Genomic DNA, 26,680 nt, shown 5'->3' with positions numbered 1-26,680 from the left:
CATCTTCCTTCTTGCCATCACTTTGGGCTCTCAGGCTAATTTGTCCTCTCGGTATGAGTATCGTGCCTTCATATATCCTCAACCTCACCTTCAAGGGCTTCATTTCTGGATTGCCATTTTGAGCTACTTTACACAGGTCTGTGAAGGTTATTATGTTGCATGACGCACCAATATCTATCTGACATTTCTTGTTCACTTGATACTCTGCCTCTGTGGTCCCTCTTTCATCCTGTAATGTCTCTCAACATAATGTATCCCCTTGTCTGTTCTGCCACACGTGTGCTCTAGCTGACATTTCACAACTGCTGCATTTCCACACACGTCTACCACGTTCTTGAGCGTCAGTTTCTCATCCTTCAGTAGACTTTCCCTCATTGAGGGGTCTCATTTGCCTAATCTATCTTTGTTCAGATCATCTTTTAGCTGCCCAAATTCACATGATTCTGCAAGCTGTTTTCCTTGAGCTCAAGTGTTGAATACATAGCATTCACTTGGGGTTCAAAGCATTCATTCAAGGCTTTCAAAATCTCTGCCGTCTGTTTTCTTTGCTTGTCGTTGTTAGTGTTAGAGGTGTGGCTACTCTTACCAGTTCTGGCTTATTATTTAAGTTGGTTGCAATCTCATAGTATTTTTTGCTTTCCTTTTGTCCTTTTCAGCAGCTTTTTGCAGATTTGAACATTTCCACGTGCCTTTCTAAGCTGTCTCTTCTCTAGCACATTTCCAGGGTTCAAAAAGCTATTTTTCTCCACTTCTGATACCATGTTTCAAATTTAAAGTCGCATAACTACAGCAAGCTAGGTAGGGCATGTAGAACTGATTGCATTTCAAACCCAAATAATAGCTAACGTCCATGGGGCCACTAAAGAATGCTTAATGGGACATGGCCCAATTTCTGCCTCGCTTACCAGTGACTTAATTTGTAAAGAGCCGTTTCAACAGGCATTAGGCCCCAGGGTGCTCAGAATGCCAAGAAGTGGGCTGTACATATTTAGGAGTGGGTTTGACCACATGCCATCTCATTGGAAAATTGGTATGCTCTACTCTGGTTTCTTGCAGGAAAAATGGGCAACAGTGCAGGCCAATTTCTAACTTTTTCCTTTGTTCACATAGTGGCATGGGATCTTTTATGCCACATGAGAGGGCACTTGATTTAGTGTCTTGCCCAAAAGACAACACCTCTGATAATCCACATTTCCTTAGTTCTGCAGTGAAGACTCAGTCTTAGATTATAGGCTCAAGACTCTGAAGTCAGGCTTGACCTCACAATATTATGAGTCAGAAGAAAGAGAGTTGCCATGGAGTCAGTGCTGATGCCAGTTTATAAAATCTTCATTAATTCCATTAAATTGCTACCAGAAATTGATCAGCCACGATCTTATTGAATGACGAAGCAGGCTCGAGGGGTCAAATGGTCTACTCCTGTTCCTATTTCTTATGTTCTAATGTTTATACCTTTTTGTCCCAGAAATAATAATAGGACATTTATAATGTATAGACCATTGAAATTTTACTGAGAACATATTGAGCACCCCACTTCTTCCACCTCCGTCTCTAACCCCTACATACACCTGAATATATATCAAACCTTAGTCAGCCTTAGTCAGCTGAGGCTTTTGAAAACTATGCAAATTGAAAACAGGGTGACACAATTTGCTTTTCAATAGTCCAGCATTATGTGCGAGTGTCTACTGAAATGCTAATGAATGAGGGGTAGAAGAGTTTAATGGTGTAGCTTTAAAAATGCTAATTTAAAATTTAATCTTTAATATTACACCCAAACAGTTGTGAAACCGATGTGCATTTTGATGGCATCGTGCTTGTTGAAAGAGTACATTGCTTCATTAGGTTTGTGAGAATGCTTGTGCACATGCTAAGAGCAACTGCAGAGTTTGAAGCACTCCCTGTGCTCCACAATGTCCATCTGGCAAGTAAAACTAGGGATCCTACCTATCGGATATTACTGTTCATTGGAGATCAGCATTCAACAAGAATGGCTTGCCTTTGTAACGCACTTTTAACGTCGAAAAAAAACCTCAAGTCAGAAGGCTGAGTTCAAGTCCCATGCCAGAGACTTGAATCTAGGTTGATACCCCAGTGACAAAATACCCTCAGTTAGTTATTTGGCTCACAAACACCACCAATAATCTCCCAGAAAATGCCTGGAAAAGGTTGCGTCAGTCTGGCCTGATAAGCAACTTCAGGGCTTTTGCTAATGCCTGCACTGTTTAACACTCTCGTCCGTGATTAAGAAGGTTGTGGGTTGACAGTACCACTCCAGAGACTTGAGCAGATAAATCCAAAACTGACAACTCCAGTATTTAGAGTGCTATACTGTTGGCTGTGCCGTCTTTTGGCTGAAACATTAAACTGAGGCCCCGTTTGCTATCTCTGGTGGGTGTAAAAGACAGATTTCATGGCATTATTTCAAAGAAGAGCAGGGGAGTGGTGTCATGGCCAATAATATGATTATCCTTCCTCACCTCACACATAGTTCTGCCCTGAAAATTCACCAGGAGAGTGGAGCATCCTAATCTTGGCTAGCAGACCTGAACAACATATGGAATGCAATAATTTGGATGAAAGAAGGAGCAACTGAAACGTGACTATCTGTACCTGGGCTACATTTGGAAAATCACTGTCAAACGGAGAAAGAGACCCTGGATGGTTATTCAAGTTTTCTTTCTGCATTCTACATTTGTCACAATGACGGGAAACTGTGGCTGAGTGAGATCTACCTATAAGTTCACCAGCTAACTAAAAATCATATGAAAAGGACCTGTTTGTCAAAAAATAAAAGACACTGACCAAAAATGGCTGCCACGAGTCATCTGATATCTGGAATTGTAAGTTGACCTTTTCTGGAAAGTTACTATATGGATAATATATGCACTGTTGACACATTGCTCATGGCATTTCACACTTGGGGGTGTCAAGGTCCACTTCAAAAAGGCACTCTTGAACAAAAGGTATTAAAAATGTAAAGTGCAGTACTTTAATCAACTGTAATTCTGTCATGACAATGGGAACTACCAACCAACCAGATACCCAACAGACATTCAAAGCCCCCTATGGAGGACAAAATAACCCCATTTCCTGTTGGTTTCTACTATCTTGAAATGTGTCAAAAGTTTTTGAGATGAAAGAGCAAAGATGTGATTATTTGTTCAACAACAATGACTGCAAGACATGTTAATCAAATTCTTTCTTGGAATATACCGACAGGAGATTTAAGAATTGGTTTTGCCAAGCTAGAAAGAGAGAAGGAAAAAAGGCATCTGGAAACACTGCTGAAGGAAACCCTCTCTCTCTGAAGCTAAGATTGACTCCAGCTAAGTGCCATTACCTGAACTTCAATTCAACTCCATGATTTTAAAGGAAACCAGCTAACCTCAAATGGCTGCAACGTTCAACAATCTACATCTCAAGGGCAAGCAAATGACTTAATTCTATATTCTTTTAACTTTTATTTGAACTCTAACTTTTCTTATTTCTGATATGTGTGTGTGTGTTTCATTGCATCCTTTATTATTTTTTCTCAGGTTTAGTAACTAATAAACTTGCTCTTTCTTTGACTCAAGAAAACCTGGTTTGATTGGTTCATTGTTAAAAAGTAAATACATTTGGATTGGAAAAGACATTTACAGGGAAAGGAAATTTTAAAAAACTATCGTTACGACCACCCAAGGGGGTTGAATAAAGGGGAGCCAGTTCACTCTTCCACACCCAGTTGTAATGATATGCCTACAGAAATCAGCACAAAATGGTCTAACCTGAGGTCGGGATATATTAAATACAACCTGTATATTAAAATTGGCAAATTATATGCTACTAGGGTCTCTAGACCCCTGGAATGATGGTTGAGATGGTACACCCCTCCGCCCACCACCATCTCCCGCGCCCCACAATCCTATTATAAATCCCCAAGTTGGCATTCACTTAACTTTTCAACCTGAAGCCTGTTTCTGTGAATGACAATGGTATGGATTTTGTTCTGCTAAAGTAGGGCCAAAGACATGGAGACAACTCCCATCTCAACCACAGAATGTGGTAACGCTGATGGTGCATTTGTTCGTATTGAGGTTAGCTCAAGTCGACAGAACAAAAACAGGCTGTTTGGCCCAAGTGGCAGTGAGACTGCATACAAACCCCCAGCCCTTCTTGATCTAACCCCATCAACTTTCTGCCCCATGTACTTATCTAGCATATGTTATCAACACCAACATGTTGCTCGTGTTTTTCGAACATTTCACTGAGATGCTGCTTACGGACAATGCAGATCAGGTGACAGAGACAGGTTTGCAGCATGGCTTCACACTAGTGGCTAAAGACTGGAGGGCATAGCAAGGGGCTGAATGGATAATTGTGTAAAAACACAATGCTGGGATATGACTAGAGGCCTCCCTGTGCCCTGCTTATCTCTCTCATCAGTTACTCCACCACCCGAAAGGTGGGCCAAACCCTACATCTCAGCCTCCAGCTTAAACTCATGGACTGTGCACGTTGTGCTCTTACAGTTCATCACTTGATCTGATTCCCTCAAAATATCAGAGTACCTCCTCTTGGTATCGGACCATATGTTGTAGTTATTGAGAAATAAGCAGGTACCTACCCCTTTTTCTTGATTGCCTTTTCTAAAAACTTCTCTTGCGTTAACTTTTCCTTGTCATGTTGCGCCACCATTTTGTCCACTTGCATACAATGTGATTTCTGAGTGGCACTGTGTTCCTGGAACAAGAATTAATCATCAGCAGCAATATTTTGGCAGCTTGGTAGAACGCTAGATCGGGGCATTATAATACAAGAAATGCAAAAACCCCCGGAATATGAAGAGTTGTTGGGTGGGTTGCCTTTCTCACTCATGGTACAGAATCATCTGCTCTTGCTGGCGGTGAGCTTGAAGGCAGGAAGGACATTTACTCAGGCGGGACAGTGATGTATCAGAACCCCTCCGCCCGAGTTACGCCCTGGGCCGGAAGGCCCATGGTCGGCCTTCCTGCCCCACAATTGAAGCACTCAAGTGGTCGATTCATGACCACTTAAGGGCCTCACCATCTGGCTGCTGGTATTAACACAGTGGCAGCCCTGTCACCACGCGGCATGCATGGCAGGTAAATCTGTGCAGCCACCTTTTCACCTTCGGAAGAGTGGGAGCCCCTCAATCGAAGGCATTCAGTCCCTGATTGAGAGACTAGATACCGGGAAGTGGGGACCCACTGACAGCCACTCCCCACCTTTGCTGCCGACCCCAGTTGCACCTCTCTCCCCTCCCCCCGCCCAACATTACTTACTTATGGCCTGGGTTGCTTTACAATGCTGAGATTCTGGTGCCTGTCATTCCTGCAGCAGCCATGGCCTCCGTTATGGCGCTGCTGGCCTCCAACTGGCCGGCATCTCTTGGCAGGCGAGACTTCCGTCCCCCAGGTCTTGGTTCCAGGGGAAGGCTCAGCCTCGCAGCTGCCTGACTGACTCGTGATTTGGTAGGCTTTCCCGAAAAGAGGCGAGTCGCTCACCGGCTCTCCAGCTGGCAGGCAGGACCCCACCGCCTCAACAAGATTCTGCATAGCACTTTTCATCCTGCAGCAGTCAATAAATTTATGGAATTTAATAATTGTGAATGAACAGATTGCATATGATATAGATACAAATATAAGCATTCTTCAAAACACTACCCATCATTAAACATTTCTGGTAAGGGTGGCACAAAAAGGGGTAGGAATTTGACTGAAACAGGTGCAACACAAAGCTTTCAACCCAATATTGGTTCAGGCCACCTTTTAGGTGTTCCTGTCAACAGCCTAATACAGACATTGGGCCTCTTACGTTAGTGTCACCAACTTTGGTACATTGTATTCCTGTGAACCCCCGCCCCAAGCTTGCACAATCCCGTCCCCAAACTCCCAACATGTTCCGGGCGCACACTCTTCCCATGGCCAATTGGAAAGGTAACAGGCTTTTTGTTAATTGGGTTAATCGTGACTGCTAATGAAACTGGCTTCCCCACCCCTCTCCATCTTCACATAGTCGTTTGGTATTACAGATCTTGAGTATTACAGAAAAGAGAGACATGTCAAAGCTTTTTGTCTTGCACTCATCAGGACACTTTATAAGAATACCAATATAAGGGGAAAACAACAATTTATACTGTAAGTGAAGGCAGTGCTGATTGGTGTGCAACTGGACTCTGATTGTTAGAGGCATTGCTAAGGAAAATGCACCAGTGATGGTGACTGACAGTTAACTGCCAAGCATTGTTTGAAACTTAAACCAAGCAGCTTGACCCTGATTGGTCAAGGCATTGCCCTGAAGCACAGCAGGGTCAAGCTGCCTGATTTAAATTTCAAACAATGCTTGGCAGTAAACTGTCAGTCACCATCACTGGTGTATTCCCCATGGCAAAGCCTCTACTAGAGTCTGCTTGCCAACCAATCAACACTCTCTTCATGTACAGTATAAATTGTTGTTTTCCCCTTATATTGGTATTCTTGTGAAGTGTCCTGATGAGTGCAAGACAAGAAGTTTTGACATCTCTTTTCTCAGCAATATTTTCATAACTAACGAAGTGTTAAAACAAAATGAAAACAAAAACCAGAATGATGTTTAATGTCTCTGTGACCTTTTTCCTGGATTTCTCACAACAGTGCTCTGGAGACTTACCTTCAATTCCTGGATTCCTGGCAGCCCTACATTATGTCATGTCATCCAACCAGGGGTTTAATACCTTTCTGGGCCAGCTTTGCCAAAATTGGATAGAGGTGAGCAGAGCAGGCACCAGGCTTGCTAAGTACAAGAACCTTCAGAGTTAAGTTTAAAAAAATAATTTTAAAAATATATATTTCTGTGGAATCCACAGTTCCGTCAATTGTCCACCACTCCCCATTGTAACTCCACCCTGTTCTGGGAATTACTTTTGAGCTGGAAAGTCAGTTCATGAATACCTCAATTGCACCACAGCCAAAACAAGATTTTAATGAAATAATTTCAACTTCAATTTGCATGATTTAATTTTAAGTGGTCAGATATTAATTTTCTTAACATGACTGAGCTACATTCGCAAGAACACAAGAAATAGGAGAAGTAGCCAAAGTAGCCCATTGAGCCTGCTCCACCATTCAATACGATCATGGCCGATCATGGGCTTCAATTTGGCTTCCCTGCCTGCTCCCCATATCCCTTTATTTCCCGAGAAACCAAAAATCTGTCTATCCCACCCTTAAATGATGGCGTGTCCACAACCCTCTGGGGCAGAGAATTCTGAAGCTTCACAACCCGTTGAGTGAAGCAGTTTCTCATCTCAGTCCTAAATGAGCGACGCCTTATCCTGAGACTGTGCCCCCGTGTTTAAGACTCCCCAACCAGTGGAAACAATCTCTCAGCATCCACCCTGTCAAACCCCTTCAGTATTTTGTACGTTTCAGTGAGATCGCCTCTCATTCTTCTAAACTCCAGAGAATATACACCCAATTTACTCAGCCTCTCTTCATAGGACAACCCTCTTATTCCAGGGACCAATTTAGTGAATCTACACTGTACCGCCTCCAATGCAAATATCTCCTTCCTTGGAGATGAAAACTATACACATGTTTCAGGTGAGCAAAGGCCCAAATGCTCACCCAGATCCGAGGTCAGTTGACACATGTGTTCCATGTGCAGTGCCCACCTCAGACTTGGAAACTGGCCACAACTGAATTAACACCCTCAAATTTATTAAACACCTGGCAAACTAATGCTCAACTATTAATATTATGAACTTCTATCTCGGTATGTAAACTGATTTTAAATTGTTTACATTGAAATGATTAGGATGGAAAGTCAGTTCATGAATACCTCAATTGCACCACAGCCAAAACAAGATTTTAATGAAATAATTTCAACTTCAATTTGCATGATTTAATTTTAATTCTAAAATGCTCTGGTGGTGAACTGACAATGAGATAATTGGTTTCAGTAAAAATATATATCAGCATTGGAATTAATATTAGGTTTGTGGATCCAGTTATACAAACTTTCACAGCACTGAACTATGGATATGTTTAAATTCAACCATCTCCCATCTTTCATTCAAAATGTTAATCTGTTTCAAAAATTCTGCTGTAAGTTGAAATAATATATGTTCAAACATGAACACTTCAGAAAATTACTTCTATGACGTCCACTGAATAACTGTAAAAGTTTTACAGCTGTAAAACACTGCAATACAGTCTTCCTGCGTTTACCCTAACATCATTTGCTGGTATATACAGTGCGGTTAAAACCATCTCAATGAATCAGCAGAAATAACAATTTGCAATTGTATAGTGCCTTTAACATACTGAAGCATTCCAATGTGCTTCGGAGGAACGATATCAAGCAAAATTCAATACCAAGCCACAAAAGGAGGTATTAAGACAGATTGGTCGAGGAGGCAGATTTTAAATGACTTAGTTGAAGGGACTGAAGGAATGGTGGCTAAATTTGCTGACAACACAAAGATAGGTCAGGAAGTAAATTGTGAAGAGGTTGTAAGGAGGTTACAAAGTGACATAGATAGGTTAAGTGAATGGGCAAAAATCTGGCAGGTGGAGTATAATGTAGGCAAGTGTAATATTGTTCATTTTGGCAGGAAGAATAAAAAAACTTATTATCTAAATGGTGAGAGATTGCAGAGCTCTGAGATTCAGAGGGATTTGGTGTCCAAGTGCATGAATCGCAAAAGGTTAATATACAGATACAGCAGGTAATTAGGAAAGCTAATAGAATGTTATCATGTATTGTGAAGGGAATTGATTACAAAAGTAAGGAGGTTATGCTTCACTTGTACAGGGCATTGGTGAGACCACATCTGGAGCATTGTGTACAGTACTAGTCTCTTTATTTAAAGAAATATGTTAATGCATTAGAAGCAGTTCAAAGAAGGTTTACTAGGCTACTACCAGGAATGGGCAGGGTATCCTATGAGGAAAGGCTGGACAGGTCAGGCTTGTATCCAATGGAATCCAGAAGAGTAAGAGATGACTCAATTGAAACCTTTAATATCCTGAGGGGTCTTGACTGGATGGATATGGAGAGGATGTTTCCTCTTGTTGGAGGATCTAGAACTAGTAGTCACTGTTTCAAGTTATTTATGTCAGATGAGGAGAATTTTTTTTTTTCTGAGGGTTGTGAGTCTTTGGAATTCTCTTCCTCAAAAGTCAGTGGAAGCAGAGTCTTTGAATATTTTCAAGGTAGAGCTAGATAGATTCTTGATTAGGGGGGTGAAAGGTTACCGGGAGTAGGCAGGAATGTGGGGTTGAGGTTACAAATCAGGTCAGCCATGATCTTATTAAATGGCAGAGCAGGCTTGAGGGGCCAAGTGGCCTACTCCTGCTCCTAATTCACAAAGGATGGCTGAAAGAGAGGTAGACAGGCTGGAGGGGGCAGGTTAGGGAGGGAATTCCGGAGATCGAGAGCCTAGGCAACTGAAAGCACAACCACCAACGCTCAATCTATCTGAAGCTTCAGTTTCCGACTGCCTCCTCTTAAAGAAGTGCAAATAGCCGATGGGAACTGCTTGTCGTCTCCATCAACTCTTTGCCCTGTTAACCATGGAAGGCAGTCAGAAAGTGAATGATACAGGCAGCTTCAACCAGCTGCAAGTTAAGACAAGTGTCGGCTGCTCCTTGTTAGTTCACACTGCGATAATCGAGACCTGCAAACTTCATGCAGTTTGTCGAATGGAGAAAGTTCCTGGGCAGCACCATCCCCTATTTGTATGATTTTCAGCTCTTATCAGTGGCTAAAGCTAAGAACACAGCAGCAAAACTAAATGTGAAGATGATTTATATTTGGGAAGCTTCAATATGGCACGGACAGAGCTATATGGAAAAGCTGATGCAATTAATACCGTGTAACTGATGCCTAGGGTGCTGACAATGGGTTAGTGATATCTGCCTGATAAAGGCAGAATTCATGATAAGTGCAGACGATGTAAGTAGTGAGGACTGTAACACTTTTGGAGTTTAGAAACAATATCTAGAAATAATCAGGTCTTTTATATATAATGGGCACTGATAATTGATGTGTATACCTATCTAAATTGGCTATCTCAATGCAAAAAAATGTCAAGACTTAGGGCAGAATCCTCTGTTCCACGAGTGGGGGCGGGGCCCACTCGCTGATGCGTAAAATGACATGGAGATATGTCGGGCGTGCGTCCCAAGGTCACCCCGCGTCATTTAGATTTTCAGTTTGGAGGGCACTCAGCCAAATCGGCTATGCGCCTGCCAAACTGCCAAAGGCCTATTAAGGCCATTAAAAAAGTAATTAGCATGGTTAATGGAACCGCCCGTCCAACGTTAAGGTTGGTGGGCAGGCCAGGAGCCCAGGCGGGCTTCTGAAAAAACATGAAACCTCATCCACGGGCGGGATAAGGTTTCATGAGGGCATTAACATTTTTATAAAATGTTTAAATAAAAGAAATTGACATGTCCCAGCTCATGTGACAGTGGCACATGAGTGGACATGTCAGTAATTTTTTTCCCCTTTATTGAAATTTTCAAACATGAGCTGCCTCAGGGAGATCTGGGTGCTCTTTCGAAAGCGCGCACTCCCAGCTCAGGGAATCCCTCCCCCACACCCGCTCACACAGGGAGTGCATAGCGCTTCCTGGCGGACATCACGCTGGGCGGGCCTTAATTGGCCTGCCCACATAACTTGGCGGTGCGCCTCTAACTGGGGGGCGCCAATCAGGAACCTGCTTGCTCACGCCCGCTCCTTCACTAACCCCCCCCCCCCAACCCCACCGACAGGGGGGAAAATCCTGCCCTTAGTGACCCTCACATCATAGAAAACCAAACTCTACAAAAAGACTCTTCCCTCTTCAACTCCCTTGAAGTTACAGTAGCCATATGACACTAACTGGAAATATGGAATCCAAATGGATTCCTAAGAGCGTATCCAGTGGTGTTGGACAAAGTACTATTCAAATGAATAATTAACCTCTGCTCCCATAAAAGAACCACACCAATTTGCAATCAAACACAGATTTCAACTAAGCATGGCACAAAAATCATAAATGCAAATGAAGCATGCATAAGGGTAATGGAACACATTTGTTTAATTCATGTCAATATTTAACGAGTTTTCCCTTTCCTTCTTGTTTACAACTTTGTTCCTGATAACCTGATGTGACTGGCAATTTAGTAAGTTCAGCTATATGACAGGAAGTGTCCATTTGTTAGTCAACAGGTTTCAAGCTCACGTGATGAATTTTTCCATATTTCAAGCACAAAACTGACAACTGGGATCTCCAACATTACAAAATTTCAGTTTTAAACATAAACTAAGCTATTCACGATCATAACAAAATACAAGAAGAACCCCATCTATAAGTTGCTTCCCTGTCTATGCTACTCTCCTAGTTTATCAAATAAGTCACTTCGTAAAAAGAATTTCAGATTATGCAACTGAAGTATCAACCAGAGCTCAGGTGGGAGCACTCTTGCCTCAGAATCAGAAGGTTCTGGGTTCAAGCCCCACTCCAGGGATTGAGCACAAAAATTGAGGCTGACAGTACAGTGTAGTACCAATGCAGCATTACACTGTTGGAAGTGCCATCTTTTGGATGAGACGTTAAACTGAGGCCCCACCTGCCTGGATGGGAAAGATCCCATGGCTCTATTTCGAACAAGAGCGGTGGAGTTATTCCTAGCATCCTGACCAAGACTTAAGCCTCAATCAACATCACCAAATTAGATGATCTGGCATTTACCATACTGCTCTTTGTGGGGGTTTGCCATGTTTCCTAGATTACAACAGTGGTTACACTTCAAAAAGTACTTCACTGGCTGTAAATCATTTTGAGATGCCTGGTAGTCACGAAGTGTGCTATAAAAAATGCATGTTTTTCTTCTGTTAATAAAAGTGGCACACCAGCAAACTTCATCGTGTCTCAGAAATTAATAATCCTTTTAAGTTTGGTCAGTACTTTTTGAGAGCAACAATTCATGAACAAAATGTGAATGTTATGAATATAAAAATAATACTGTTGGTAAACAACAATCTTTGTTTAACTGGCTGCCTTTTTAAAAAAAAAATTCCCTCTTACGAAACTAGTTTGCAGAACTCAAGGCTCGAGCGGAATTAGCAACGCAAGTTTCGCAAGGATGGGGATGGGGTAGATATGCAAGATTTTGGAGGAGGGGCAAGGAGAATTGTAACCCCACACGGGGTCAAAGAGCAAATCTAGGTTGTACGTCAAAGGACCGAGTGTTAGCAAGCAGCCAAAAAACAGGGGAAGGAGGTGCGGACTAAATTGTGAGATGCCTTGGGAAGCTAAGCTGGGTGGACTTGGTGGTCTGGCTTACGTTTTTGTTTTAATTCATTCATGAGACATGGACGTCGCTGGCAAGGGGTGCATTTGTTGCCCACCCCTAATGGTTTGCAAGGACATTTCGGATGGCAGTCAAGAGTCAACCACATTACTGTGGATCACAAACAGGCCAGACCAGGTCAGAATGGCAGATTTTCTTCCCTAAAGGACTTGGAGAACCCAAATGAGTTTTTAACGACAGACTGATTGTTACGTGGCTACCATTATTGACGCTAGCTTTTTAATCAAGGTTTATTTACTGACTGAATTTAAATTCCTCAGCTGCCATGGTGGGATTTGAACTCATATCTACAGATTATTGGTCCAGGATTCTGGATGACGAGTCCAGTAACGTAGCCATCGTTCCTTAAATTGAGTTGCAGAAAATCAGGCTTATCCAGAATTTGATGTCGGTTATGCAGTCAGACAAAAACAACAATGGTAGAATTCAGGCTGCCACAGAGGTGAAGCTTTGTCAATTCATTATTTCATACATTGCTAAGGAAAGTGGGTTCATGCTTAGGGATAGTATCATTGAGGAACAACACATTAATTAAAAAAAGGGGTGGATCAAGGATGGAACTTTGAGGAATGTCACAGAGTAGAAAGCTTCAGAGCAGGCCATCGATTAGAAATAGGAGGAGAAGCACTGAAAGGTCACATTATGAGGGAGGGATAGTGAAAGATGATGAAGAGGTTCCGGCCAGTTTTGTGTCAGTGCTATGGTTGGGAGAGAAAATGGATCAAAGGTTAACGGATAGGAAGTGACAGGAAAGGTAGTTGAATTAGATATTGATATTCAATCAAGTAGGAAACACACACCCTGTTAAAGTGAGGTTCGAAATAACACAGCAGCTGGACGGGGTGGAAGAATGCAAGAGCAAGAAATAGGAGCAACTGTAGGCCATTCGTCCCCTTGAGACTGCTCCGCCATTCAATAAGATCATGGCTGATCTGACTGTGGCCTTAACTCCACTTTCCTGTCGGTTCCTCATGTCGATCAAAGATCTGTCTAACTCAGCCTTGAATATATTCAATGACCCAGACTCCACTGCTCTCTGTGGAAGAGAATTCCACAGACTAATAACCCTCTGAGAGAAGAAATTCCTCCTCAACTCTGTCTTAAATGGGAGACCCCTTATTTTTAAACTGCGCTCCCTAGTTCAAGATTCCCCCAGAAAGATAAACATCCTCTCAGCATCTACCCTGTCAAGCCCTCTCAGACTCTTATACACTTCAGTAAGATCACCTCTCATTCTCTAATGAGTACAGGGCCCAACTTGCTCAACCCTTCCTCATACAACAACCCCTTCATTCAAGGAATCAGATTAGTGAACCTTCTCTGAACTGCTTCCAATTCAAGTATGTCCCTCCTCGAAGAAGGAGACCAAAACTGTACACAGTACTCTAGTTGTGGTCTTACCAATGCATCCAGAGTGGATTTTTTTAAGGAAGGAAGATTGTGGAGACATCAATCCTGGAGTGGAGGACAGGAAGTTGATAATGCCATTCAAGATATTATTTAAAAACCCCACCATTTTTAAAGTATCCTTGCTATACCAGAATTAAGATTGTTCCTAGGTTTTAGGCTTATTTCTATGAAATGTAACAAATTATAACTAATGGCAATTAAAAGGCAGCAAATAAAATCTATATAAAATGGGCTTTGCCTTCAAACAAGTATACCCATTCATTGGCTCAATAGGCCTAAATTTACCTTTATCTATTAGCATAATCTGAGATTACAATTCTTTGCCAACAGCTGATGCAATAAACCTAGGCTTTCAAAAATGTCACCTTCTTTAAAAAAAATGCACTGCAAAATAAAGAACGCATAGTCCATGAATTCCTTCTTGTGCTTAAGATCACAAGAAAAGCCTTTCACCCAGATCACCAGGAAGACATCAGCATCGGCAGGGAGCATATGCCATTACCTTCATCTGGATTTTAATGCCTGTGAAAAGGATGATGCACAGTTGATGACAGCAAGTGAACAGCTTGATGTATGTAAGCAATGAATCTGCCTACATGCTGCTGGTAAGCAGAGTGTTGGGATTATAACTGAAATTAGACGCAGCTCATGCAGTGTGTATAGGTACACTGTAGAGTTCAGAATAGAGTTTTTGCTTTGGGTGCAATCGGAAATTTAGTTGCACACTTGTCCCGTTTTGAAGAGTGTTTTTTTTTCTCTCCCTGGAGTTTTGGCTCAGATGCCTTTGTATATCACCGATCATAAAATTTGTCATGAAACAGCTGAATCAACAGCGTTTAAAACATCTCATTCAATTTTTTTGCTTTGTAAATGTGCCTTCATGTTTTTAAAGAGTGGTAACGTGTGATGTTTAATTAAAATAACTGAGTCGATTTAAAATAAAAATAACCATTTTGAATCACTAGGTCAATTCTCCATCGTGAATAACCCAATTAACCTATCACAGCTCTAACTTTTGCCAGTTCTGATGAAAGGTCACAGACCGCCCGCCAACAATTAAAAGGCCTGTTAAGGCAATTAAAAAGTTAATTAAAAGAAATATTTTGCTGCCCGTCCAACCTTGCGGTTGGCGGGCAGGCGAAAAGGCCAAGCGGCCCTTGCATTTTTTTGGAAACCTCAAGCCACGGGCAAGATGAGGGGACATGTTTCATTACATTTTTATTTCCTTTATTATTTTTATTTTTTAATCACACTCCATCTCCCTGAGGCAGCTCTGTGCCTCAGGGAGATTTGCAAATGGCACTCGCGAGCATGCGCAAAGGTCGCACTTGCCCGGCTCGCGCTCCTCCCCCCGCCCACCCAGGCAGCACTCAGCGCTGCCGCTCACGTTTCATGTTGGGTGGGCCTTAACTGTCCCGCCAACGCAAAATCGCCTTCCGGCCCCGATCGCGGTCGGCTTCCTGACTGCCCCTGCCAAGCCTACCCGACACGGGTGAAATTCTGCCCATAGAATCATGGAATGGTTGCAGCACAGAAGGAAACCATTTGGCCTATCAAGTCTGTCTGGCTTTCTGCAAGAGCAATTTATCTAGTTCCATTCCTCTATCCTTTCCCCGTGGCCCTGTGATTTTATTTCCTTCGAGTGCTTATCCAATCCCCTTTTGAAACCTGTGATTGAATCCGTCTCCACCAGCCTTTTAGGGCAGTGCATTCCAGATTGTAACTACAATGGCAGAAATAAAATCACAGGGCTATGGGGAAAGGGTGGAAGAATGAAACGAGATAAATCGCTCTTGCAGAGGACCAGCACAGACCTGATGGGCCAAATGGTCTCCTTATGTGATTGTAACTACACGGTGTGCAAAAAGTTCTTTTTTCTCACGTCACCTTTAGTTCTTTTGGCATTCGCCTTAAATATATGTTTTCTGGTTTTTGACCCTTCTAACAAAAGCAACAATTTCTCCTTATCTACTCCGTCCAGATTTTCAGACACATCTATCAAATCTCCTCTCAACCGTCTCTTCTTCAAGGAGAGCAAACCCCAGCTTCTCCAATCTATCCACATAGCTGAAGGCCCTCATTCCTGGAATCTCATAAATCTTTTCTGCACCCTTTCTGAAGTCTTCACATCCTTCCTAAAGTGCGGTGCCCAAAATAGAAAGCAAGAACTTATCAAAAATAATCCTCAAATTAAATCGAACAGCGAACAATAGGTGCTTAACTGTGGTTGTTAAGACTGAAAAGAACAGTGCAGTTATCAGGAAATATCTGCTTTTGCTCCATTATATTATAGCTGAGTAGACATTTTGAAGTTCAGCCTACCTATACGACTGCAGGTGGTGCTGCATTCGTAAGCGAATTGCCAAACCACACAATGGAAAAGTTCACTTGTGCACAAGGCTGGGGATAACAGCTGAAAACCATTACAAATCTATGAAAAAGCTTGATTTGGCTGCTTAAATCCCAATGAATCAAAGATTCAATTAAACGCCAGAAATTATATGCACCAACCCAACAGCTGTACAATTTACCCTGCAAATCAGAAACGGGTAGCATCTGAGTTCTTTATTTCTGCATGTTCAGTCTAGATTGCATCCTGGGTTTCTCTTTTGTTACAGTAGGGACTACAGTTTCTGTGCATTCTTTCAATTGGGAGGGCTCGATGAATAGACTCTTGATTACCTCTCTGAAAAATATCAACTGCTTGTGTTTGTTTCAACCCTTTAACATAGTAAAATGTCCCGAGGCGCTTCACAGGAGTTCTATCAAACAGAATTTAACGCTGAGCCACATGAGGAGATATTAGGGCAGGTGACCTACAGATAGGTATTAAGGAGCAACTTAAAGGAGGAAAGAGAGATCAAGAGGTGGAGGGCTTGAGGGAGGGAATTCCAGAGCTTACAGACTCGGTAGTTTAAAGCATGGCCGACAGTGGCACAGGGTTTAAAATGCAACTATCTCAGAGGGTTGTAGGGCTGGAGGAGGTGACAGAGATAGGGTGGGGACAAGGCCATGGAGCGTTCTAAAAACAAGGATGATAATTTTAAAATTGAAGTATTGCTTAACTGGGAGCCAAGGTAAGTCAGCGGACACAGGGGTGATGGGCGAAGGGGACCTTAGTGTGAGCTTTTTGATGAGCGAAATGCAGCAGAATATTGCTCCATGTGTAAAAAATCAGGAAGGAGGGTGGGTGGTGGGAAGGCTGGTCTTGTTGCAATGACTTCAATGCCACCTGTCAGTCATAGCTGAGGTTCAACAAAATTAATTTTCACTATGGCTGCCAGGTTTGAACCCTAACCCTAGATGCTTGGAACTTTATTTCATTTCAGCATGGCTCTCGACTTCTATCCATGGTGGATACTAAGTGAATTGGCATGGAGGTCGGAAGGGCAAAGGGAGCTGGTAACAGTATTTCCCAGTACTGTGTGCAAATATGTGGTGAGGTGTTTGGACTTACACTTACTGCCCTGACCATCTCCTTCTCATGCCTTGCATGGCGCTCGGTTTTCCTGCTGACCTGACAAGATATCTCTTCAAAGACAAAGTGATTCTATTCCCCAAAAGCCACTGGCAGGATAAATCCTGCAGCAACTCACTATGACTCACGCCCCAAGGACAAACTACCATTTAGAGGTTGTCCTTATGCCAGCGAGCTCACCTCAAATATTAAAATGAATACTGACCCATGAAATTATGAACAGGGGCACCATTCATAATTCTGAGCTGGCATGATTCATGGTCTGCAGTACCTTTGCTAGAAAATCTGGACTAACATATTCACACGCTAGTCCCCAGTCCATTATTGTAACAGAGGCATTAACCTAAATTTTTTTTTATCTCACCAACAGTTATTTCTAGTGAACAATCTCATAACTTCACAGGCCAGGCTTTCAGAATTTCAGATCCATGTTAATAATTAACGTGAATGCCAAACTGCCCTGAAGGTCGGCACATTTCTTCAATGAATACTTCAGTGATAAAGAATAGCCAAGGCCCTGGTTCCAATCCCCGGTCTATTATCTGATCGCAACTAGGACAGCAGTAGGGCACCAAGAAGCTCGCCTGCAAAGAGAGAAGTCAGCCTTGGTTCCCAATCTTGACTGTCGTTCTGCTGCAAAATGCCCACGTTCAACACTGGTGAGGAGAGGATTAGGTTTGGATGTGATTCTCTTCTGGAGTTACTTTCTGAAACTCAGAAGAATGAGAGGAGGTCTCATTGAAACATATATGATTCTGAAAGGGCTCAACTGGGTAGATGCTGAGAGACTGTTTCTTTACCCAACACCTCAGTTGGAGAGTCTTGAAATGTTCTCAGGATAAGGGGCGGCCATTTCAGACTTAGATGGGGAGAAGTTGTGATACTCAGGCAATTGTGAATCTTTGGAATTCTCTTCCCTATAGAGCTGTGGATGGTCAGTTGTTGAGGACACCCATGGCGGAGATCACATGACCTCAAAGGGTTTTGGGGATCAGGAAGGAGAGTGGCACTGAGGTCGAGGTTAGCTATGATCTTATTACATGGTGAAGCAGGCTTGATGGGCCCTATGGCTACCCCTGCTTCTACTCCTTACATTATGTTCCCGACCCCTAAGGCACTTAATAAGTACTTGGGAGAGGTATGACCAGCACCAGCGGAACTTACATTTATATAGCGCCTTTCACAACTTCAGGACATCCCAAAGCGCTTCACAGCCAATGAAGCACTTTTGAAAATTAGTCATTGTTGTAACATAGGAAACATGAGAACCAATTTGTACCCAGCTATGTTCCACAAACAGCAATCTGATAATGACCAGATAATCTGCTTTAGGCATTGGCTGAGGGATAAATGTTGATCAGGTCACCGGGAGAACTCCCTTGCTCTTCTTTCAATTAGTATCATGGGATCTTCCACGTTTGCTTGATAGGGCAGAGGGCGGCCTTGGTTTATCGTCTTAATCAAAAGATGGCACCTCTGACAGTGCAGCACTCGTTTAATACTGCACTAAAAGAGTGTTGAGCAGCATTGTGTGCTCAAGTCTCTGGAGCAGGACTCGAACCCACAACCTTCTGACTTAGAGGCAAGAGTGTCCACACTGAACCACGGCTGACATTAAAATGGTAGGTGAGGAGGGGCCAGCTAAAATTGAAAACAAAACAATACACTCCTACCTTTATGGTTATCCATAAAGTTAGTAATTTCAGTATTTTATTCATTAAAATTTGGTTCCACTGACAAAAGGGCATACGTCCATACATTCTTGTTGTTATTAATGCTAAATATATTTGTTTCAGCAAAATTAAGATCCAAGCATAATCTTTCAAAATACTGAACCACTTCCAATATATTGAAGTGCTCATCCAAACATAGCGTTGCTTCAAACATTATTCATGTCTAGATTTGAACCCTTATGCAATGCCTGTCAGGGATAAACCACTGGACTGTGTAGGGGAGATTTTCGCTGGTTTGTTTTCTTGACGTAACTGGATCACCTGGATATAGCAGATATTGGGTGAGTCATAGTGCATGTCCATAAAGAAATCCAACCAATTTTTCTTTCCTGACCCAGGAAAATCTCATCATGTATATCTCAAATAGCCAACAGCAATTTGATTGTTTTGTGGGATAAGGGGAGTGTCCTATGAATGAACTAGGCTTAAATTCCCTGGAGTTTATAAGGATTGAGAGGTAATCCCACTGAAATATCTAAAATTCTTAAGGGGTTTGACAGGGTAGGCGCTTAGAGGCTGTTTCCCCTGGCTGGGGGATATAGAAGACTGGGTCACAGTGTCAGAATAAGGTGTCGATCATTTTATGACTGAACCGAGCTGAGGAGGAATTTATTCACTCGTGGGCTGGGAACCTTTGGAATTCTCTACCCTGGAGAGCTTGGATACTCAGTCATCAGTGTATTTGAGACAGAGGTTGATGGATTTTTGGGTACTAAAGGAATGTGGGGATAATGTAAGAAGATGGTATTGAGGTGGGGTAATCAGACATTACCTTAACGAATGGTGGAGCAGGCGCGAAGGGCCAAATGGCCTTCTCCAGCTCCTATTTCCTATGTTCTTACAATCTAATATTGCTGCGGGTAGAACCTATGCCCTTTCACCCAGTGATTACTGAGCAGAGATAAATATGTTGCAGGTGAGATTATAAACCATAACATGAATGTTAAATAGTTACATTAACATTCCTACCTTGAGGCTGTTTTCATTGGTATTAATAGCTTCTACAACATGATTCATTTTTGAGCCTTCTTACTCCACAGAAATGCAAATCAATTCAATTAAGAAAATTTTGCCATGTACATCTTGCATCTGTGCTGTTACATTTAGGCAATTAATTAATGGTTTTACTCTCAAAATCATTCCTTTTGGAACAGGTGCAACTTATTTGTTGCATAAAATGGATTCTTAACAACGATAAGGGCTGCATTCACACTATGCAACAGATAAAATAAACAAGAACGATAACCTGAACTCCGAGCGTTAATTTGCAAGGAGAGATTACATAAACAGGCTTGTATTCCCAAGAATTTAAAAAGATTAAGGGGGTGACCTGATTCTTAGGTTTCAAGATATTAAGGGAAGCAGGTATGGTAGAGAGAGATGGCACGATTTTTGCTTGTTGGGTGGGGGCGGCTAGGACCTTTCAAAAGTGAAATTAGGGAACACTTTTTCACACAGAGGGAGGCAGCTGCTTTGAACGCTCTTCCTAACATGGCAACTGATGCTATGTCAATTGTTAATTTTAAATCTGAGGTTGATAGATTTCTGCTGGCCAAAGGTGTTAAAGGCTATGGAGCAAATATGGAGTCAGACTGCAGATCAGCCATGATCTCATCGAGCAGTGGAACACATCTGAGGGGCTAAATGGCCTCGTCCAGTTCCTAATGATGTTAGGAGTACATACATACCTTGGCATGCTTTTTCTTCAATGCGCTCAGTTCTTTTTGCTGCTTCTTCAACAATTTTAGGTAGGCCTAAAACATCAAATAATAAAATGATTTTAATTGTTTGCAATAAAAAAAAGACCATAATTGCAACAGGAGTTCAGGATGTGCCCTGCTTTCCTTTAAAGAGGTTATATCAATTATCCTGCCGTTTCATTGTAACACAACCTGATTTTGTATCTTTCCCTCTACATCATGGTCATAATTTCCAATTTGCTCAATATCTGAAAAAAATTACTAAAGTGCAAGGTCTTTTGTACGCATGTTTATATCAAAAAAGAATTGCAAGATTTTTATGTCTTATTAACCCTTAAAAGTGTTGACAGGTGACAGCTTTGATTTTTTTAAAACTCGTTTTGTGTTACTGCAATAATATAATTGATTAAATGTCAGGAGTAGCTTTATTACTGTAATACTGACACAAAGCTACTAAATTAAACACAGACAATGCAACTTCACATGCCCCGGGTCTTGCAGGGATTTTTGATGGCGAGCAGTCAGCTTTTGCTGTCATTATTACTCTAAAACTGACCGCAACTTCAGGATTTAGCAACAGTGCGAATGAAAGCATAAATCCTGATGTTGTGGGATACTGTTCCATGGCTGGGTGGTCTAGAACCAGGAGAGATCATCTCAGAATAAGAGGTCAGCCATTTAGGACTGAGGTGAGGAAGAATTTCTTCCCTCAGAGGGTGGTGAATCTTTGGAATTCTCTACCCCAGAGGGCTGCGAAGACTCAGTCATTGAGTGCATTCAAGATAGATATTTCTAGATAGTAAAGACATTAAGGGGTATGGGGATAGTGCGGGAAAATAGCATTGAGGTAGATCAGCTGTGATCTGAGAGAATGGTGGAACAGGCTCAAGGGGCCGAATGGCCTACTCCTGCTCCTTTTTCATATGTTCTTATGTTCAATAGCTGCTCCGCCTTGAATAGCACCATCCACCCCTACCCAGAGCTAGCAATCAATGAAATCAATTGACGTGAGAACTCTCCCCTTCCTGTTCTGTCATCGCTGTTAGAAACTCCATCATTAACTGGAAGCAGAGAGTCGGCATAAATGGGTCCTTTCCTGGTTGGCAGGATGTGACGAATGCTGTGCCACAGGGATCAGTGCTGAGGTCTCGGCTTTTTACAATTTATATAAATAACTAGGACAAAGGGGCCGAAGGAATGGTGGCTAAATTTGCTGATGACAGAAAGATAGGTAGGAAAGTAAATTGTGAAGAGGACGTAAGGAGGCTGGAAAGTGACATGGATAGGTTAACTGAGTGGGCAAAGATCTGGCAAATGGAGTATAATGTGGGCAAATGTGAAATTGTTTATTTTGGCAGGAAGAATAAAAAGGAAGCTTATTATCTAAATGGTGAGAGATTGCAGAGCTCTGAGATTTAGAGGAATCTGGGTGTCCCAGTGCATGAATCATAAAAGGGTAGTATGCAGGTACAGCATAATTTATTGTGAGGGGAATTTATTACAAAAGTAGGGAGGTTATGCTTCAGTTGTACAGGGCATTGGTGAGACCACATCTGGAGTAGTGTGTACAGCATTGGTCTTCTTATTTAAATATACATTAGAAGCAGTTCAGAGAAGGCTTACAGGGCTAATATCAGAAATGGGCGGTTTGTCTTCTGAGGAAAGGGTGGACGAACAGGTTAGGCTTGTATGCACTGGAATTTAGAAGAGTAAGAGGCAACTTAATTGAAACCTTTAAGATCCTGAGGGGCCTTGACAGGGTGGATGAGGAGAGGATGTTTCCTCTTGTGGGAGAATCTAGAACCAGGGGTCATTGTTTAAAAATAAGGGATCACTCAGTTAAGACAGAGATAAGGAAAAAATTTTTCTCTCAGAGGTGAATCTTTGGAACTCTCTTCCTCAAAAGGCAGTGGAAACAGTGTCTTTGAATAGTTTTAAGGCAGAGCTGCATAGATTCTTGATTAACAAGGGGGAGTGAAAGGTTATCGGTGGTAGGTGGGAATGTGGGGTTGAGGTTACAATCAGATCAGCCATGATCTTATTCAATGGCGGAACAGGCTTGAGAGGCCGAGTAGCCTATTCCTGCTCCTAATTCTTATGTCCGTATGTATGTTCGCGAAAAGTTAAATCTTGTTCAGTAAGGCGTAACTGAAGTTTTAACAGCAATCCAAGTAATAACTATTGTTGAACAACAGATTAGCCCTGAAAAAAACTGTACGTGAAGTGTCTTCATTATGATTAATTAATAAATTTTTTGAACTAAATATTTTTAATTAGTCACTTTTTTTAAAGAGGAGACTTTCATGATATTTCAGCTACCACCTCCACCCAGTATGGGTGTCCCAATCTTTATTTTGTTCTGTGTAAAATGTTCTAAAGGTTATTTGATCATAAGTGCTTTTTTCTTTCCTGGCTAGCTGTCTGCGAGAATTCTTTAGTGTGATTGGCTCCTTGGACAGCTTGATGACATCACTGCAGCTCCACAGTGAGAATGTCCTTTAAAGAACATTGCAATCAGTTGCACATCAAGAGAGGTAAAGTTCTTGTCACAGTGATTGTGAGGTTTCTCTCGCAATGCTTTCTTCTATTCCACTGGCAAGCACCCTTGCTTCACTGATGACTGCAAAATTCAGGCCAAAAATTTATATGCACGTTATTTCCAGATGCCTTCAGACTGTCTTTCCCTCCTCTCTTTCTCGTTCTCTGTATCCTTCCTGTTTTTAAATTAAAATTCCACTCTTTTCTTCTGACTCAAATCCAATTTCAACTACTCAAAGCCCTTTCTTTAAATAAAATTTAAATCTTTCACTTACTTTTCTATGTTTCCTTGCCTCTATCATCCATTCATTAACAAAAACACTTTCCACTGGTTGAAAAATAGCTTTAACAAAGAGGTTCTCAACCTACACTGGGGAGATTAATCTGGGCTTATCCAAAACGTGACTAGATAAATCTGTGATGCAAAATTGAAAAATGATTCACAATGATGAGTGTTCTAGTCAGGGACCTTTGTGATCCAGCAATGACCAGATGAAAGAAGCTCACCAGATGAATAAGCATGTAATGGTTAAATGCAAATGACGGAGCGGGGAATAGTGGGTTATACTGATAAGAGTTAGATGAGAAAGGTTGGGTTGAGACATGAGTGGTGCTAGCATGGGCTGGTTGGGCTCAGTGGCCTGTTTCTGTGCTGTATATTGTAAGCAGTCATTGTCCTCTAATTTTTAGGTCCCTTTTGGCAATGGGTGATTTTCTAGTTCAAAGAACAGGCAAACAGTTTGCTTCCAGATCCTTACCATATCATTCCTGAGGCCAACTAAGGTAGCGTTATGTTTGAATTAACTTAATGAAATATAACATTGAATAAAATGTGATTTGAGGAGTGTTACATGAGTATTATGTAAAGGATAGTGGAGACCAGTAAGTGAATTACAGACATTATAATAGGATAAAAGCTCTGCTCTGAAGAAGGGTCGTACGGACTCGAAGCGTCAACTCTGGGGGAGAATTTTCTCCCCGTTGGGCGGGCCAGTCGGGAGTGGGCATGGAGCCAATCGCCGCCCGTGATTGGCTGTACGCCGCCATTTTGTGTGGGCAGACCAATTAAGGCCCACCCAGCATGATCAGAAGTACTGAGCGCTACCTGTACAGGCAGGGGGAAGAGGGAGATTCAGGGCCTGCACTCTTTCACGCATGCACATGTGCAAAAGCACAGAAATCTCCCTGAGGCACGGAGTTGCCTCAGGGAGATTAAGTTGAATTTGAAACTTTACAATAAAAGGAGTTAAAAATCATTTACACATATCCTTTCATGTGACAGCATCACATTTTTATCAGAGAGATAAAAACAAAAAAACTGCGGATGCTGGAAATCCAAAACAAAAACAGAATTACCTGGAAAAACTCAGCAGGTCTGGCAGCATCGGCGGAGAAGAAAAGAGTTGACGTTTCGAGTCATGAGGACTCGAAACGTCAACTCTTTTCTTCTCCGCCGATGCTGCCAGACCTGCTGAGTTTTTCCAGGTAATTCTGTTTTTGTTTCACATTTTTATCAAGTGTTTAATAAATATTTATTAACTTAATAAACCCTTCCTGAAATCTAATCCCGCCCATGGATGAGGCTTCATGAAAAATGCGAAAGCCGCCTGGACTCTTTGCCTGCTCGCCAACCTTAAGGTTGGACGGGCAACCCTGTCAAATTGCTTAATAAGTTTATTAATGGCCTTAACAGGCCTTTGACAGTTCGGCGGGCGCTCAGCCGACTCCAGTGCACACCCGCCGAAAGAAAGATCAGAATGACGCGCAGTGACATTGAGAACGCAGGCCCGACATCATCGCGCATCATTTTATGCATCGGCATGCAGGACCCGACCCTGCACGCTGAACAGAAAACCCTGGCCTCTATTTCTCTCTCCTCAGGTGCTATCAGGCCTGCTGAGGTTTTCCAGCAATTTCTGTTTTTACTTTATATTAATAGGACTTTGTCAAAATCTGAGAAGAGAAGATAGATTTATGCTCGGGGCAAAGCCAAATGCAAATGCTCCGAATTTACAACAGTGCACACTTCAAAAATACTTAACTGTCCGTAAAGCACCCTGAGTTTATGTTAGCTCTTTTTTCAAAATAGGGAATCTCTCCAGACCCTGGATATTTCAACAGGGTCTATGGTTCCCATCAAGCAGGCATTGAAACTTCCGGTACAATCAAAAGGCCACAGATTTTTAGCACGTGGGTCTTGCCCCAAACTGTCACCCATTCATTCTCTCCTCAGATGTTGACGGACCTTTGTGGTTCCAGCAGCTTTTATCGATAGATAGGTTTATGTGCAGTAATGTTATACAGTTATGTGCCATAGCTTCACTTAAAGGTGTCCATGATATCTTAAAATGGCTTCTGGATAGTGATGTTTAACAATAATATAGTTTGATGTGGAGTTTTTCTGATACTGTTAGAAGATGAAACTTTGCAAGTGATGTTAAAAAAAGAACCAAAGACCCTTGTTAACGTTTTGAGTCCATATGACTCTTCTTTAGAGCTCTGGAGGAGAGTCATATGGACTGAAAACGTTAACTCTGTCTTTCTCTCCACAGATGCTGTCAGACCTGCTGAGTTTTTCCAGCATTTTCTGTTTTTGTTTCAGTTTTCCAGCATCTGCAGTACTTTGCTTTTACCAAAGATCCTTGATGGTGCCGCGAGTTCATTTAGTGAAGGATTATGACATATGAGGCTAAAATTTCATCAGGACTGTTTCTGAGTCCTGACCCCATAAGGGTCAGAGGCGTGTCAACCATTGGAATCTTCCGGAAGGTGACCAAAAACGTGGAGTCTGCCTCCACGTTTGCTGTCCAATTAAAGAGGGCTAGTGGGTTCCCAAAGTGGGAGGCCCAATAGGAGGGCTCGCAGCACTGGATGGACAGCAGCTGCACTGGCAGAGGTGGGCGCTGCTGAGGCAGGTAAGCGAGCATGAGGGCTTCTCAAAATGGAGGTGCCCTCAAAGGTCTGATTAATACGCAAAAATATGAAAGGCTCACAGCTCCAAGGTTCGTCATTATAGAGGGGAAACCCATCACAGGAAGAGCTATGGCCAAGGCTGAAGCCTTCAGACTTTTGCAGGCCCTTCATGGGCCAGTAAGATGACACCTTGAGGACTCTATAGCTTACCACCAAGAGGGTGCCGCCAAGCTGCCACTGGCCTCCTGACTCAGTGGGGGGCTGGTCTGACGTCAGCAAGTCCCTGGCCATGTCCTCAACCCGCCATTAATTGTGCTAATTGGCTACCCGCTAGCATCAGGAGGGTAGCCAGTGCCAAAGCGACTCCGGCAAGATCGGTTGGAGGCAGGAATGCCATCAAGGAGCTGACAGGATACTTTCTGAATTTGCTTCTGGCCCCAATTCAACACCTGTATCTGTGAGACTGGGTTCTCATGTTTGATCTCTTGCTGGTGCTATATCAGATGGCCCCACCAGGGATAGTAGTAGGTGGGATACAATTCGCTTCAGAACCTGTGGCTG

At 42.4% G+C, this 26,680-nt stretch overlaps 1 protein-coding gene across 9 annotated transcripts in view; it reads right to left on the bottom strand.

Moving 5' to 3' along the window:
* LOC121292423 (1-phosphatidylinositol 4,5-bisphosphate phosphodiesterase beta-4) overlaps positions 1 to 26,680 on the bottom strand; it is a 451,886-nt gene that overhangs the window by 62,077 nt on the left and 363,129 nt on the right. For all 9 annotated transcript variants that reach the window (XM_041214297.1, XM_041214373.1, XM_041214305.1 and 6 more), the window contains 2 exons: positions 20,657 to 20,722; positions 4,610 to 4,725 (listed from right to left, as the gene is read on the bottom strand). In XM_041214297.1, the coding sequence (XP_041070231.1) occupies positions 4,610 to 4,725; positions 20,657 to 20,722 (182 nt within the window). The remainder of the gene's footprint in view (positions 1 to 4,609; positions 4,726 to 20,656; positions 20,723 to 26,680) is intronic.

The sequence above is a fragment of the Carcharodon carcharias genome, chromosome 2 (genome assembly GCF_017639515.1).
Source record: "Carcharodon carcharias isolate sCarCar2 chromosome 2, sCarCar2.pri, whole genome shotgun sequence".
Lineage (NCBI taxonomy): Eukaryota > Metazoa > Chordata > Chondrichthyes > Lamniformes > Lamnidae > Carcharodon > Carcharodon carcharias.
Note: the sequence above shows the minus strand (reverse complement) of the source record. Positions and strands in the feature narration are given on the sequence as shown.